Source organism: Dipodomys merriami, unplaced genomic scaffold, assembly GCF_024711535.1.
Source record: "Dipodomys merriami isolate MVZ:Mamm:240054 unplaced genomic scaffold, mDipMer1.0.p SCAF_10, whole genome shotgun sequence".
Classification (NCBI taxonomy): domain Eukaryota; kingdom Metazoa; phylum Chordata; class Mammalia; order Rodentia; family Heteromyidae; genus Dipodomys; species Dipodomys merriami.
Window position 1 is genome coordinate 51,117,158 of NW_027202271.1, and position 16,677 is coordinate 51,133,834.

The 16,677-nt window shown below is 42.6% G+C and overlaps 1 protein-coding gene across 2 annotated transcripts in view; it reads left to right on the forward strand.

The window, feature by feature from the left end:
* The window catches only part of Spic (Spi-C transcription factor), a 16,904-nt gene extending 870 nt beyond the window's left edge, over positions 1-16,034 (forward strand). Inside the window, exons 1-6 of one of the 2 annotated variants that reach the window (XM_069991186.1) lie at positions 1-48; positions 2,982-3,074; positions 5,672-5,765; positions 6,386-6,519; positions 8,854-8,962; positions 12,079-16,034. The exon at positions 1-48 is cut by the window's left edge and continues 30 nt beyond it. In XM_069991186.1, the coding sequence (XP_069847287.1) occupies positions 3,072-3,074; positions 5,672-5,765; positions 6,386-6,519; positions 8,854-8,962; positions 12,079-12,506 (768 nt within the window). In that variant the 5' untranslated portion in view covers positions 1-48; positions 2,982-3,071 and the 3' untranslated portion in view covers positions 12,507-16,034. The remainder of the gene's footprint in view (positions 49-2,981; positions 3,075-5,671; positions 5,766-6,385; positions 6,520-8,853; positions 8,963-12,078) is intronic. The other variant, XM_069991194.1, reaches the window with a different exon arrangement.
* Positions 16,035-16,677: the final 643 nt, after the last annotated feature.

The window sequence follows — 16,677 nt, forward strand, 5'->3', positions numbered from 1 at the left end:
GTTTTCACTATTCTGATATTAATGCAACACCTTCGGAGTGGCTTCCTGGTAAGTGTTCACTTGATGTTTTGTTTTTTTTCCCCCCCAAAAAATCCTTTGTTACAATGGTACATTCACCTTTCTCCCTTGGGCTGAATGATTATTTCTTTTTGTTTTGTTTTGTCGCTCGTGGGGCCTGAACTCTGGGCCTGGGAGCTGTCCCTTAGCTCTTCAGCTCAAGGCTAGCGTTCTACCACTTGAGCCACAGCGCCACTTCCAGCTTTTTTCTTTTTGCTTATGTGGTGTTGAGGAATCGAACCCAGGGCCTCAGGCATGCAAGGCAAGCGCTCTACCACTGAGCCACCTTCCCAGCCCTGAATGATTATTTCTTAAGCTAACATTTTTCCTGTCCACTTACAAGAAATAGTAAGCCACTGAAATAATAACATTTTCAAGTTTTATTTTTCCTTCTCTTTGGGTTTGCTACTTTTATGAGTTAGGATACTTTGAAATGTTTTAGACAAAAGGAGACATCAGGGTTTTTTCTTATTATTGCTACTGTTGAGTAGGTTTATTTACTCAAATGATGTTCAGCTGTCAAGAGTCAAGGCATAGTTAATTAAAAATTGAGTATAAGGGCTTTTCTTTTGTTGCTGATACTGGGGCTTGAATACAGGGTCTCCTGTTCTTGCCTTTGCTTTTTTTTTTTTTTTTTTTTGGTGCTGGTCCTGGGGAGCTTGGTTCTCTGTCCCAGAGTGCTTCTGCTCAAGGCTTGTACTCTATAACTTGAACCACAGCTCTATTTCTGGCTTTTAGTGGTGCTTAATTGAAAATAAGAGACTTAGGGATTTTCTTGCCTGGCCTGCCTGGAAGTCACAATCCCTGCCTCCTGAGTAGCGAGTAGCTAGGATTACAGGCGTGAGCTATTACACCTGGCATTGCCTTTGCTTTTTTTGCTCAAGTTGGTGCTTTACCTCTTGACCCACCTTCACTTCTGGCATTTTGTTTGTTAGTAAGAGTCTCTTGGATTTGTCTGCCCAGGCTAATGTAACATTGTGATCCTTAACATATCTACCTCTTGAGTAACTAGGCTTACAGGCATGAGCCAATGAAGCTGCTTTAAGAAACAAAAACTCACTATCGACAAGATTCATCAGTGACCATCATAGTGAAAACAGTGTTTTATAAACTTTGTTTTTCTTTTTGCTTTCAAATGACTCTGCAGAGATGATGTAGCGCATCATCTTGTTGGAGTGTTCAGCACTGAATGAGCATGCTCAGTGCTTGCAGGATAGATGCTAAGTACTTGTATTGACAGAGAGGCTGGATCTGTTCGTGGGAATGGTGAGCAGTGCTGGACCCCATCACCACTCCCCATGTCCTGAGGGTTTGCTGCTCTGTCATTTTATAGAACATAATTTAGGCACTTAGAGTTCGAATCCTAGGATTTAAGGGAGAGCATAGAGTGGCTTCATAGGCTAAGTTTTACATGTAATGTAAAATCTGTGTGTGTGTGTGTGTGTGTGTGTGTGTGTGTGTGTGTGTGTGTGTGTGTGTGTGTGTGTAAGGGAGAGCATAGAGTGGCTTCATAGGCTAAGTTTTACATGTAATGTAAAATCTGTGTGTGTGTGTGTGTGTGTGTGTGTGTGTGTGTGTGTGTGTGTGTGTGTGTGTGTGTGTGTGTGTGTGTGTGTGTGTGTGTGTGTGTGTGTGTGTGTGTGTGTGTGTGTGTGTGTGTGTGTGTGTGTGTGATCCACCAGTGCCAGGCTGTAAATTTGTTTTCTTTGGGGGGGGGGAGGTGAGGGGGGAAAGTATGTGTTTTGCCAGATTCTCAGAAGACAAGACTTTTTTTTTTTTTAGGAGTTTGTAGTTGGGTGTAAGACCGTAGCCCAGTGAAGTGGCAGAAGGCTGATTAGTGCTTAGAGGCCTTGGGCTCAGTTCCTAGCACTGCTTAAAACAACAGCCAAAGCTCACTATTGGTTTTTCTTTTTTTAACTTTATGTTTTATTTTCAAGATGTTTGCTTTATTGATTTTTGCATTTTTGTGAGAAAGGAAAAAGTTTTCACTTAATGAATTCAAAGTAAGTCACTTTCTGTTCCCTTGCCTTCCCCCATGTCCATCCCCCCCCCCCCCCCCCGCCTTGCTGCATCCAGCTCTCTATACAGAACATTTTTGTTTCTTTCCTTGTTTGTTTATTATATCCATACTGGGACTTGAACTGAGAGTCTTGAGCTCTTGCTTGGATTTTTCACTGAAGGCTGGTGCTGTGCCACTTGAGCCATATCTCCACTTCTGGCTTATTTTGGGGTTAATGGCAATAAGAGTCTCACTTTTTTCTTTTTGACAGTCCTGGGTCTTGACCCCGGGGCCTGGACTATGCATTTGTTCCCTCTTCCTCCCCTCTCTCTCTGTGGTCCCCCAACTACCCCTTTAAAAAAACCCAAAGCAAAAACAAACACCATCAGAATTTTTTTTTTTTTTGCCAGTCCTGGGGCTTGAACTCAGCGTCTGGGCACTGTCCCTGACCTTCTTTTGCTCACGGCTAGTGCTGTACCACTTGAACCACAGTACGACTTCTGGCTAGTTCTGTGTATGTGATACTGAGGAATTGAACCCAGGACTTGCTAGGCAAGCACTCTACCACTAAGCCACATTCCCGGCCCCAGAAAAAAAAAAAAAATATATATATATATATATTTTTGTCGGTCGTGGGGCTTGAACTCTGAGCTTAGGCACTGTCCCTGTGCTCTACAGCTCAAGGCAAGCACTCTACTGCTTGAGCCACAGCACCACTTCCGGTTTTCTAGTGGTTTATTATTGGAGTCTCTCGGACTGAGTAGCTAGGATTACAGGCGTGAGCCACCGGCGCCCGGCCCCAGAAGCAAGATCTAATTTGCTTTTCAGAATTAAGTTAAAGAGTGTATATGACTTTGTTGTATAATTTTGTAAGTGTTGAACTTTTTCAGAACTGTCAGTTTATTTGTCTTTTTTTTTTCTCCAGTGCTGGTGAGCAGACTCCGCCTCGTGGAGAGCAGCCTCTGCTTTACCACTGCCTTCATTCCCCACCGAAGGATCACTCACTCAGTCAAGCATGGTAAGTTTACATTTTAAATCTTTCCTTCCATTTGAAATATGCACAATATTTGGATCAAATTAGAGATCTGATAGGCTTTGCAAGGTAGTTAAATTTTAGGCTTTGGTGACATTATCTCAAGTAAGAAAATTTAACTTTTTGTTGTTGTGTTGTTGGTCATGGGGCTTGAATTCAGGGCCTAGGTGCTCTTTCACTCAAGGCTAGCACTCTACTACTCTGAGCCACAGTTCCACTTCTGTTTTTCTAGTAGTTAATTGGAGAGAAGAGTCTCATGGGGACTTTTCTGCCCAGGCTGACTTCAAACCACAGTCCTCAGATCTCAGCCTCCTGAGTAGCTTAGGATTACAGGTGTGAGCCATCAGCGCCCCGACTTCGTTTATCCTTTTGCAGGGCTGGGAATGTGGCTTAGCAGTAGAGTGTTTGTTTGCCTGGCATGCATGAAGTCCTGGGTTCAATCCTCAGTACCACATACACAGAACTAGCCAGAAGTGGCTCTGTGGCTCAAGTGGTAGAGTGCTGGACTTGAGCAAAAGAAGCTCAGGGACTGTGCCTTCCTTTACCTGCTTTTTGTTTTTTAAAAAATATTGTATTGTAAAAATGCTGTACATGAGGAAGGTAATGAGTACGTTTCTTGTTAAACATTGTTACTCACTCCTCTGTTCTCACGCTATTCTTTCCCTCCCCACTCCTCCCCCTAAGTTGTAAAGTTCATTTCTGACATAGTGTCTTGTGAGTCTCATTGTTGCAATGGGACATCCTTTTTCCTTCTTTCAGCATTTTGTTATTCCCCTTCCTTTCCCCATTCAGATCAATGTATATACAAGGCGGAGGGTACCAGAATCAATGACAGTGATTGCCAGGGATAAGCCAATGGAAAAAGAAAAATGACATAAAATAAGATGAAATAACTAGATACAGTACATTGATAACAAGGTCAACAGCCAAAGGGAAAAAAAAACCCAAAACACCTGCTTTTTCTTTTCTGCTTTTGGTTGTGGGTCTTGAACTGTGGGCCTAGGCACTGTCCCTGTGTTCTTCAGCTGGATGCCAGCACTCTACCACTTGAGTCACAGCACCACTTCCCATTCTCTGGTGGTTAATTGGAGATAAGAGTCTCATGGGGACTTTCCTGCCAGGGCTGGCTTTGAACTGTTATCCTCAGATCTCAGCCTCCTGAGTAGCTAGGATTACAGGTGTGAGCCACTGCTTTTTCTTTCCATGCCTGTCCTGGCCTGACCCTGTGCTCACCTTTTGTGCTCAAGGCTAGTGCTCTACCACTTGAGCCACAGCTCTACTTCTGGCTTTTGGTGGTTAATTTGAAGAGATAACAGTCTCATGGATTCCTGCTCAGGCTGGCTTCAAACCATGATCCTTAGATCTTAGCCTCCCAAGTAGCTAGAATTACAGGCGTGAGCCACCCATTCGTGTCTTCTCTGTTTCTTTTTGACTTTATTTTGTTGACTTTTAAATCAGCCTCCCTTGCTCTAGGATTCCTTGAAAAGATTTTTTTTTTAATAACAATTCCAAATACTGAAGTTCAGGATGAATAATTTTCTTGGAACATTATACTAGAAAGAAGTGGCTCATACCTCAGATCAATCTTGTCCTGAGGCCACATGTGGTGCTCTGTTTTATATTTTTCTTTTTGCTGGTAGTGTGATTTGAACTCAGGGCTTCATACTCTCTTGACTTACTTGCTCACAGGTACTACCACTTGAACCATATCCCTAGCCCTGCTTTTTGCCGGTTATTTTGGAGATAGAGTATCATGGATTTTTCAGCCTGTGCTGGCTGTGAAATATTATCCTCCAGATCTGTCTCCTGAGTAGCTAGGCTTACAGGCATGAGCTGCCAGTCTCAGCTATATATGGTGATACCCAAAATATTTTGATTGTATGTGTTTGGGCTATTCTTGGGACCTGAGCACTGGTTTTGAGCTTGTTTTGCTCAAGGCTAGCACTCTACCACTTGAGCCACAGTTTCACTCCTGGCTTTTTGGTAGTTAATTGGAGATAAGAGTCTCCTAGACTTTCCTGCCTGGGCTGGCTTCAAACTGTGATCCTCAGATCTCAGCTTCCTGAGTAACTAGAATTACAGATGTAAGCCACCCGCACCCAGCAAAGACATTTTTGATTATCATAACTATGGATAACAGCTACTGGCATCTAGTGGATAGACCTCAGGAATGTGGCTTGATACTACTGCATGCCCAGTACTATGGTCCCCCCAAAAAAGAAATACTTAGCCAACCCAAAATGTCAGTAGTGCCAAAGTTGAGAATACTTCCTTTAGATGAAGTCATAGTTCCAATCAAGAAAATTAAGTGTCATTGATCATGTTATAACTTCTGTGCTCGGGGCTGGGAAGGTGGCTCAGTGGTAGAGTGCTTGCCTTTCATGCTCAAGGCCCTGGGTTCGATTCCTCAGCACCACATAAGCAAAAAGAAAAAAGCCGGAAGTGGCGCTGTGGCTCAAGTGGTAGAGCACTAGCCTTGAGCTGAAGAGCTGAGGGACAGCGCCCAGGCCCAGAGTTCAGGTCCCACGACTGGACCCAAAAAAAAAAAAAATAACCTCTGTGCTCTTGTCATGTTCCAACAGATTTGTCTTGAGCAAGACAACCTGGGTCAAGAATTTGAAGATGCTTTTGACATATTGAGGCAACACTCTACTGGGGATCCCCAGTACTCCTCTGGTAAAGATCAGTCAATTACAATCTTCTCCTGGTGCACCAACCAGGAGACTAGAAGCCAGGTGCTGGTGGTTCACACCTGTAATCCTAGCTACTCAGGAAGCTGAGATCTGAGATCTGAGGGTCTTGGTTCAAAACCAGTCGGGGCAGGAACATATAAGAGACTCTTTATCTCCAATTAACTACCAGAAAACCAGAAGTGAGTGGCGCTGTGGTTCAAGTGGTAGAGTGCTGGCCTTGAGCTGAAAAGCTGAGGGACAGCGCCCAGGCCCAGAGTTCAAGACCCTCAACTGACAAAAAAAAAAAAAGTAAGTAAGAAAGAAAGAAGACTAGAATCTGACACCTAGTCCAGCTAGGATTCCAGGTATGAGCCACCGGTGCCCAGCCTATTGTGGAGAAAAGAAATTATGGTACCACAGGTTACAAGAAGCTAAAAGGGAATAAACTATGTATATGATTATAATATTTGTATGATGGGATAAACAGCCTGAGACATAAACTGGTGAAAACATGGGACCAGGCATTTGAACAAAAGTTAAGTTTTTGCAAACCTTGGGGCTACTTCCACACACACAAACACAACAACACGATCGCTGAAGCTCCCTTCTATATTCTTTAATTAGATCACAGAAATTACCAGCCTCTGTCTAACTACTATCCTCAAATCAGAGGACACTCCAACTGCTTCGGATTTCCTATGGTATCACCTACAGAGCAGTCTGCCCACGACTGGAGAACGGACTGGAGAACAGTCATCGTGAGTATCTCCCGAGAGACCGCCCCTCAGGGACGGTTTCCTGTGTGAGCAGGCCAGCACCTATAGGTGGAGACTCAAATTAGATAGATAGTCCATATCAAGAAGGATGCCTTCGTCTTTGTTCTTTACTCTGTCTCAGAGTGGTATGGAAGACTCTAGTGAAGAGGATGCATTCTCTGGGTTCTCACTTGGCTTTATACTCTTCCTTGGCTTTATCTATAATCTTGTATTAGCTTGCTCTCTTCTATGAGCTAGCTGACTGTATTTATATTTTAGCAGCCCCTTACAGAGAAAAATGGCCCCTACAGAAATCTGTCCAATAATGTGTAATTTTATATTGTTTTCCAGAAGGATGTGTGTGTGTGTGTGTGTGTGTGTGTGTGTGTGTGTGTGTGTGTGTGTGTGTGTGTGTGTGTGTGTGTGTGTGTGTGTGTGTGTGTGTGTGTGTGTGTGTGTGTGATAGAGCTTCTTTTGCTCAAGCCTAGTGCTCTACCACTTGAGCCACAGCACCACTTGTGGCTTTTTTTTTCTTTCTGAGTAGCTTATTGGAGAGAAGAGTCTCATGGACTTTCCTATCCAGATTGGTTTCAAACCATGATCCTCAGATCTCAGCCTTGTGAGTAGCTAGGATGACATGAGTAAGCCCTGGTCTGACGCCTGGCTGTTTTCCAGAAGTTTTTTTTTTTTTTTTTTTTTTTTTTTGGATCCAGTCGTGGGGCCTGAACTCTGGGCCTGGGCGCTGTCCCTCAGCTCTTCAGCTCAAGGCTAGCACTCTACCACTTGAGCCATAGTGCCACTTCCGGCTTTTTTCTTTTTGCTTATGTGGTGCTGGGGAATCGAATCCAGGGCCTCAGGCATGCAAGGCAAGCGCTCTACCACTGAGCCAACTTCCCAGCCCTACAGATCCTTCTTCTAGGTGAAGCGAGTAGCTTGGATTGCTTCTTCCTATCACCTCTCAGCTCTACCCTCCATTGACTGCCAATTTCTCTCATCTCCTCTTGCCCAGAGGGCAAAGGACGAAAATCTACCTTCTGACACTTTTTGAGTTTCCTTTCTTATGGAAACATTGTGGGGAGGGGTGAACCACTGAGGGAAACACCCCCCCTCTCATATAGAGAGAAGAGAGGATATGGAACTCCATAAAGCTAAAGTCCAAGCCAGGTGCCAGGTGCCGGTGACTTGCAACGCCTATAATCCTAGCTACTCATGAGGCTGAGATCTGAGGATCGCAGTTCAAAGACAGCCCAGGCAGGAACATCTGAGAGATTCTTTATCTCCAATTAACCACCTAAAGAGCAGAAGTGGTGCTGTGACTCAAGTGGTAGAGCGCTTGCCTTGAGCTGAAAAACTCAGGGACAGCACCCAGGCCCAGAGTTCAAGCCCAATGACTAACAGGAAAAAAAAAAAAAAGCTAAAGTTCCCCTTCTGTTCCTTGGTCCTCTCTTATATCAGTCTGAGTACAATCTGGTTGCAATTGAGGGAAGCACCTTTTACAATTTGGAGATAGAGCTAGGAGCAGGTAGCTCTCTCTGGAGCTCTGAGGATCATGGTTCCAAACCATGGAACCACGGTGGGCAGAAAAGTCCAGGAGATCTCTGATTAGCAAAAAACAAAAGAAAACAAAAACCAGAGGCAGTTGGGTCAGACCTGTAATCTAACTACTCAGGAGGAGATCTAAGGATCAGGATTTGAAGCTAGATCAGGCAGGAAAGTCTATGAGACTCATATCTACAATTAAACACCAAAAGAAAAAAAAAAGCTGGAAATGGAGCTGTGACTCAGTGGTAGAGTGCTAGTCTTGAACAAAAAGTTTCAGGGACAGTGCCCAGTCTCTGAGTTCAAGCCCCAGGACTGGTATAAAAAAAGTCAGAAGTGGAGCTGTGGCTCAAGTGTTAGAGTTCCAAACTTTTTTTTTTTGGCCATGGGGCTTGAACTTGGCCTGGGCGCTGTCCCTCAGCTCTGCAGCTCAAGGCCAGCGCTCTACCACTTGAGCCATGGTGCCACTTCCAGTTTGCTAGTGGTTAATTGGACATAAGAGTCTCATGGACTTTCCTGCCCAGGCTGGCTTTGAACGGGGATCCTCAGATCTCAGCCTCCTGAGTAGCTAGGATTATAGGTGTGAACCACCAGCACCCAGCTGAGTTCCAGCCTTGAGCAAAAAAGCTGAGAGATGCCTGGAGTTCAAGGCCCAGCACTGGACCACACATGGAAAAAAAAAAAAAAAGAATTTGGGAGATAGATATTAACACACTGCGCTTAGCATTCATCTTTAGCTGTCCATTGGGGGCCATAGGAAAGGCCTTCACTTAACATCCTGCTCTCTTATTTACACAGAACAGTGCTGCTGACTTAAATTTTGAAGGGAATATTTATCCATCGCTGCAGAATATAACTGAAAGCCAGTTGGTACCACCTGCTGTTTTCCCACAAAAAGGAGGAAAAGGTATGCTGATCTATCACGCCTCCTATCTGTAAAATAATCCGAGCTTATTCTTAGCCAAGGAAAAGCATAAAGTGAATTTTATATTGAGTTTGGAATGTTGTATTTGCAATTGTGTTCCCATGATCTTTAGTGTCAGCATTCAGGAAACTAGCAGGAAAATAGAATCGGATACCCTGTCTCAAAAACAAAAAGGAAGAAGTATTATAATTGTGATAATTTGGTCCAAGACATTTGTCTTGGGTGATATTTTCTTTTACTCATGGAGAAACTGTGGAGCTACAAAGTGTCATTTCTATTTATTTTTTAGTTGTGGGGCTTGAACTCTGGGGCCTGGGCACTGTCCCTGAGCTCTTCAGCTCAACGTGAGAGTTTTACCATTTGAGCCACAGCATCACTTTTGGTTTTCTGAGTGGTTCATTGGCGTTAAGAGTCTTAAGAAGCTTCCTGCCCAGGCTGTCTTTGAACCATGATCCTCAGAACTCAGCCTCCTGAGTAGCTAGGATTATAGGTGTGAGTCACCAGTGCCTGACTTCAAAGTATCATTTAAATCAAATAGATCTGTAGTTAAAAAATAATGTAAGCCATATGTTCCTGTAATCCCATTGTTAGGAGAAAGACAGAATCCCAGCTGAGGCAGGAAGATCATGAGTTGGAAACCGACCCCTGTCTCAAAAAGTAGGTACTTTAGTTGTAAGATTGTGATTAGTTTAACAATCCTATTCTAATTGTGGAGCCATTGGGATAAAATTGTACTTCACAAACATATCATACATTTGAAATCAAGATTTTTACAACATTAAGATGAAGCGGGCTTCCCTTCTCTGATAGGTAGGCAAAGTGGTAAAGCCAGAAAGTATCTCTGATGGCTAAGGTGAAGGCCACCATTTTCATGAACTGTTGGAGACAGTGTAAATTGGTACGAAGTTTTGTAAGGCAATTTGGCCACCCATACCTATCACAATTTAAAATAGCCATTGGCTGGAATACCAGTCAGTGGCAAGTGCTTGTCTAGCATGCTCAGGGCTATGGAACAAACCAACTTATTTGTGCCATTTGTGTATATGTCTGCCTGTGTATGTGTGTGTGTGTGTACATGTCTGAGTGGGTGCCAGTCAGTGCTGTGGCTTGGACTTCGAGAAGGCCTTGATTGTCTTCTCCCTTAAAGGCTAGCGCTCTACCACTTGAGCCACTCCTGCTTTTTTCTTTTTGTTGTTGATCGTGGGACTTGAACTCAGGGCATTGGCTCTGTCCTTGAGTGTTTTTGCTCAAGGCTAGCATTCTATCACTTGAGCCACAGCACTACTAGCATCTTTTTTTGGTGCATTAATTGGATAGAAGAGCCTTGTGGACTTTCCTGCCTGGGCTGGCTTAAAGCCGTGATCCTCAGATCTCAGCCTCCTGAATAGCTTGGATGATATGTGTGAGCCACTGGCAATCAGATAAGAGTATACTTCTTTTTGGGCAATATCACCCTTGTCTTGGTCTCTCCCAGGTTTCCCCTCCCATCCCTCACCACAAATTGTATAGTTCATTTCAACATAGTGTCTAGTGAGTACCACTGCTGTATTTGCTTTTTATTAATTTTGACCATTTACTTGATTCTGCCTATTCATTGATGGTGATTGATTTCAATGGTGGCGATCCGGAACCGAAGGCTTTGTACGTGCTAGGCAACTGTTTCTCTGTGGAGCTCTGCCCTGGCCTTCTGTTACAGCAAATACAAATTGAAACTTTAGGAAAAAGTTGCTTTCATTAGTTACCCAGAAGGGGATTTCATTGTTGTTAATGTTTCCACACATGTCAAGACATTTGTTTAAAACTTGAAAGCAGGAAGTGGCGCTGTAGCTCAAGTGGTAGAGCGCTCGCCTTGAGCTGAAGAGCTAAAGGACAGCGCCCAGGCCCAGAGTTCAAGCCCCATGACCGACAAAAAAAAAAAACAAAAAAACAAAATAAAAAAATAAAACTTGAAAGCAAAGTTAAAAGGCTCATTATGAGAGGCAGAAGAGGGTTGTTTAGTACTGTGGGTTTAATTCATGATTTTATTTTTTGGTAAGTCCCTTTTATTTCCCAATGTATAATCTCAAGATAACATTAGTGATTCATCTGTAGAAACCTTTGTTTTTGGATGAATGGTGACAGAGACCATTATGTCCCAGAAATTGTTTAAAGCAGCTAGGGAATCAACTTCTGTTTTTTCAAGAGGAAAAAGGAATTTGGCTATGTAGATTTTTAGCTCCTGATGGATCTGAGGAAATGTAGTATTTATGCTTAATCCAGAAGTCACAAAATAGTCTTGTTATCTCTGGTTAATTGCAGGTATCACTCTTGGATTTATTGATCTACAATTCTCAGATCTCAGCCTCCTGAGTAGCAAGGATATTTATTTTTCAAGACATCTTGTAGTTCCAGTGTTGACAGCTTTATCGTTAATTCCCCAAATAGTTCCTTCTGTTTGCAACACATTTTCCAAATTACAAAGTACCTTCATAGTTCTTCCCTCATTTGTTTTGTTTGTTTGGGGTCCAGTCGTGGGGCCTGAACTCTGGGCCTGGGCACTGTCCCTCAGCTCTTCAGCTCAAGGCTAGCGCTCTACCACTTGAGCCACAGTGCCATTTCTGGCTTTTTTCTTTTTGCTTATGTGGTACTGAGGAATCGAACCCAAGGCCTCATGCATGCAAGGCAAGTGCTCTACCCCTGAGCCACCTTCCCAGCCCAATCCTTCCCTCATTTGAATACAGCTTCTTCCAATGACTTGCAGACTGTTTCCCACACATCTTTTCAAAGCCACCAAACTTTGTACTGTGTTTTGCTCAGTTCTGTTCCATGTATGCTGTGGAATTAGGAGGTCGTGATTTAACTGTGATGGAAAGCCCTATGACAAATGAACCCCAAATAGTAGACTCCGAACTTCCCTTTCACAGCAAATGACAGTTCAGAACCACTGACAATTTCCAACACAAACATAGAGCTGGTTGAAACTTGATACTTTGATCTTAAATAAGTTCTATAAAACGATATTATAAGTGCCTTCTTAAGTCGGAGATCCAGTCTTCAATGTGCCAAGGAAGCTCTCTGGGTATAGCACAGTGGGTTTGATTTCTTTTTCTGTGCTTTAGGCAGGAAGAAGCTGAGACTATTTGAATACCTTCACGAATCCTTGTGCAATCCCGAGATGTCATCTTGTATTCAGTGGGTTGATAAAAATAAAGGCGTCTTTCAGTTTATCTCCAAAAATAAAGAAACACTTGCTGAGCTTTGGGGGAAAAGGAAAGGCAACAGGAAGACCATGACTTACCAGAAAATGGCCAGAGCCTTGAGGAATTATGCACGGACGGGAGAAGTCATCAAAATCCGGAGAAAGCTCACCTACCAATTCAGTGATGTCATCCTCCAGAGGCTTTCTGCTCCTCCTGTCTTGGGGAAGGAAATCTTCTGCTCACAGTACGTCCAGCCGGACCAAAGATATCTCAGTTTAAATAGTTGGGATGCCAATTGCAACTATGCATATGCCAATTACCAGGAGCTAAAGTACCCAGTATGCTAACTATGCTCTACCATTTACTGGTCTCCCGTCATCAGAAAATGCTACAAACGTCAGGATTGTTTACTTGAAGCAAGCACTTCCCACCTTCATAGTCATAGGTTCCGCATCAAGAATTCAGCCAACTATGCATCAAAGTATTAAAAAAAGAAATTGTGCCTCTTTAAAAAAATTTTCTAAATGATACAATAGTGCAATAATAGCATTTATGTTGCACTGGTGTTACATTTGTTCCTAGTTCATGTAAATCCTAGGCCAATTTTATACGAGGAAGTTGAGCATCTATGGATTTAAGGATCAGAGGGGCTCATGAAACCAATCTCATATATTGAGGGATAATTGTAGTAGAGGAAACAAAGTCCAATTATCTTAATTATTGCTATCTTTTATCAGTTAGCATATAGTCTATACTAGCATGGGGGAAGTTTTGCCAATATTCTATTGTTTTGAATGTTCAATCCTTGTTTGGGAGGATAGAGGAAATTACTTTTTTTGCTTCCATGCAAGCATTTTCTTTTCTTCCAGATTATGTCAAAGTACATTATTTGATTTATATATTGATTTAAACATTTCCTTCCATATATTCAGGTGAAAAGAATCACTGTAGCATATACCCAGAAGACTCTTATTTCCAATTAACTAGAAAAAAGCTGGAAGTAGAGGCTTGGTTCAAATGGTAGAGCACCAGTCTGAGCAAAAAAGTGAGGAAAAAAAGAACAGGAAAGAAAGAAAAGAAAGATTTCCCAATATACAGGGTTCATATAAAATGTATTCATAGCTTTAAAAACTTCAGAGCATTGTTTATCTTTTGACTGCTTGCCAGTTTAATAGTACAAGGTTGTTTTTTTTTCTGTTTCTTTGGGTCCGGTCATGGGGCCTGACTGAACTCTGGGCCTGGGCGCTGTCCCTCAGCTCTTCAGCTCAAGGCTAGCACTCTACCACTTGAGCCATAGTGCCACTTCCAGCTATTTTCTTTTTGCTTATGTGGTGCTGAGGAATTGGCCTCAGGCATGCAAGGCAACCACTCTACCACTGAGCCACCTTCCCAGCCCCTAGTACAAGGTTTTGATCTCCATTTATTTCCCTGGTCACAGATGGTTGAACATTTCTTTATTAATTGGCTATTTGTCTTGGGAAATTCAAACAAACCATTTTTGCTTTTTTTAAAAATTGGAATATTTGTTCTCAAGAGTTTGGACTTCTTGATTATTTTCCTTCCTTCTTCTTTCTTTCCTTTTCTTCCTTTTTTCCTTTTTTCTTTCTTTTATTCTTCATTTTTTTTTTTTTTTGTTAGTAGTGGGGCTTGAACTCATGGCCTGGGAGCTGGCCTTGAGCTCTTTTGTTCAAGGCTAGTACTCACTCTACCACTTCAAACCACAGTTCTACTTCAGGTTTTCTGGTGATCAATTGGAGATAAGAATCTCAGGGACTGTCCTGCCCGGGCTGGCTTTGAACCACAATCCTCAGATCTCAGCCTCCTGAGTAGCTAGGATTACAGGTGAGAGCCACCAGCACCCGGCTTCTTGATTATTTGCTATTAACTCCTTATCCAATCCTGATCTGGAAATATTTTCTCCTGGTCTGGATTGTCTCTTCACTCTATTTCCTTTTCTGTGAAGGTTTTTGTTAATGAAATCTCATTTGTTTATTTGTGTTTTCATTGCTACTGTTTATGAGGTTATATCCAATTTCATAAAATCTCACCCTCTATCCCCTTCTCTGCTCTAGCTCTTTTGGTGCTGCTTTTTTTTTTTTTTGCCAGTCCTGGCGCTTGAACTCAGCGCCTAGGCACTGTCCCTGAGCTTCTTTTGCTCAAGGTAGCACTCTACCATGTGAGCCACAGTGCCACTTGCAGCTTTTTCTATTTATGTGGTGCTGAGGAATCGAACCCAGGGCTTCATGCATGCCAGGCACTAAGCCATATTCCCAGCCCCTGAGATAAAGTCTTGTCCAGGTCAACCTGGACTAGGATCCCCCTATGTATGCTTCCCATTGCTGTTGGGATTGCAGGCATGCACCCCTATACCAGGTGACTGGTTTACAAGAAGGGTCTTGGGGACTTTTTGCATGGCCTGTCTTTTGACTGTGATCTTCCCTGTGTCTACCTCCCATATAGCTGAGATGAATTTGGATGAGCCACTAGGGCCCAGTTCTTTTAGAAGTTTTGTGCTTGCCAGTCTAATGCTTCAATCTTTAACCAGCTATAAGTTGATTCTTAGACCCTTATGGATCTATAGAAATCCAGTTTTCCCAGTGCCATTTATTGGAGAGGCTGTTTGCTTCCCAAACGTGTGTTCTTCCTTGGCTTCTTTGTTAGAAATCAATTTACCTTAGGTATGAAGGGTTGGTTTTTTTGGGATCTATTTTGTTGGCTGATGTGTCAAACCATGTTGGTTTGGTTAGTACAGTTTTATAATATATACCTCTAGCTTTGTTCTTTTTGTAATTCTGTATAAACTTTAGATTTCTTTTTTTTTGTTAAGAAGGGCATTCACTTATTTTGGCAGTCACGGGGCTTGAACTTGGCCTTTGTGCCATCCCTGAGCGTTTTTGCTCAAGGCTAGCACTCTACTACTTTGAGACTCAGCTCCGCTTCTGATTTTCTGGTAGTTAATTGGGGATAAGAGTCTCATGGGCTTTCCTGTTTGAGCTGGCTTTGAACCTCGATCCTCAGATCTCAGCCTCCTGAGTAGCTAGGATGACAGGCATGAGCCACTAACACCGGCAGGATATTAAATTTTGTCAACAACTTCATAGTAATCCATACTGGTGAGAACGTGGAGGACAAGGAACCCTCACATCCTGACAAAGGGAAGGAAAGCCAGAGGGGAAAGCAGTATGGAAGTTCCTCAAGAAACTTAGAGCTGGGAATGTGGCCTAGTAGTAGAGTGCTTGCCTAGCATGCATGAAACTCTGGGTTCGATTCCTCAGTACCACATAAACAGAAAAAACCAGAAGTGGTTCAAGTGGTGGTGTCTAGCTTTGAGCAAAAGAAGATTAGGGACAGTACCCAGGCCATGAGTTCAAGCCCAGAACTGGCAAAAAAGAAAAAGAAAAAAAACTACCATCCAGCCTGCTGCATGTGACCCGTGTATAGCTGAAGAATGTAAGTAAGCATACACACAGACTCCTGCACACCCTGTGCATTGTAGCACTGTTCCGAATAAAGAGCCTAGCTACAGGAATCAGCTTAGATGCCTGTTGTTTGACTGAATGGGCAAAGAAACCATAGTTCTACAAAGGAGCACTATTCAACCATGAAGAAGAATGAAGTAGCCATTTCCAGGAAAATGAATGGAATCAGAACATCAGCACTTTAAGGGAAATAAGCCAGACTGAGAAAGATTGATTACATGTTATTTCTCATTCAGATTCTAGACCTTCAGAAAAAAATTACATGATGGAAGTAGAGTTGTTGTGCAATTAGCAGAACATCAGCTTTGAACAAAAAAGCTCAGGGTCAGCACCAGTACCCTTACACACACGTGTACACACACACACACACACACACACACACACACACACACACACGTATACACACACAACAAAACTTGAATCTAAAAGTAACTGGCAGAAGCAAAAGGAGAGTGACGAATGAAGGGTAAATGTGATTAAAATATAGCTAATGATATAGTTAATAGTAATATTAATTTCAAAATAGTAGATGACTATATGTTTTTATCACAAAAATTATATTTAAACTGATATGAAGGTTAACATGAATTCTACAATGTATATTTTTATGTATCACATAACATGTTCAATTATTTATCAATAAGTAAGTAAAATGAAAAATTTTTCTTGAAAATCTTTTATCTTCACTCGTGGTCTGTAGCCCTTTGATAGAAAGAGGTGATAGCATAGGAAAAATGGCATTCATGAAAATTCTTTGTGCTAGTCCTGGGCTTTGAACTTAGGGCTTGGGTGCTGTCTCTGACCTTTGTTTTCTCAAGGCTAGCACTCTACCACTTGAGCCACATCTCCACTTCCAGCTTCTTTGTGGTTAATTGGAGATTAGAGTCTCAGGGACTTACTTGCCCTGACTGGCTTCAAACTGGGATCCTTAGATCTCAGTCTGAGTAGCTGGGATTACAGGCAGAAGCCATCAGCTGAAAGTAACAGTCTTAATGTTATCCTTGGGTGCATCCAGTGGGCTAATGTCTCTTGCTATCCT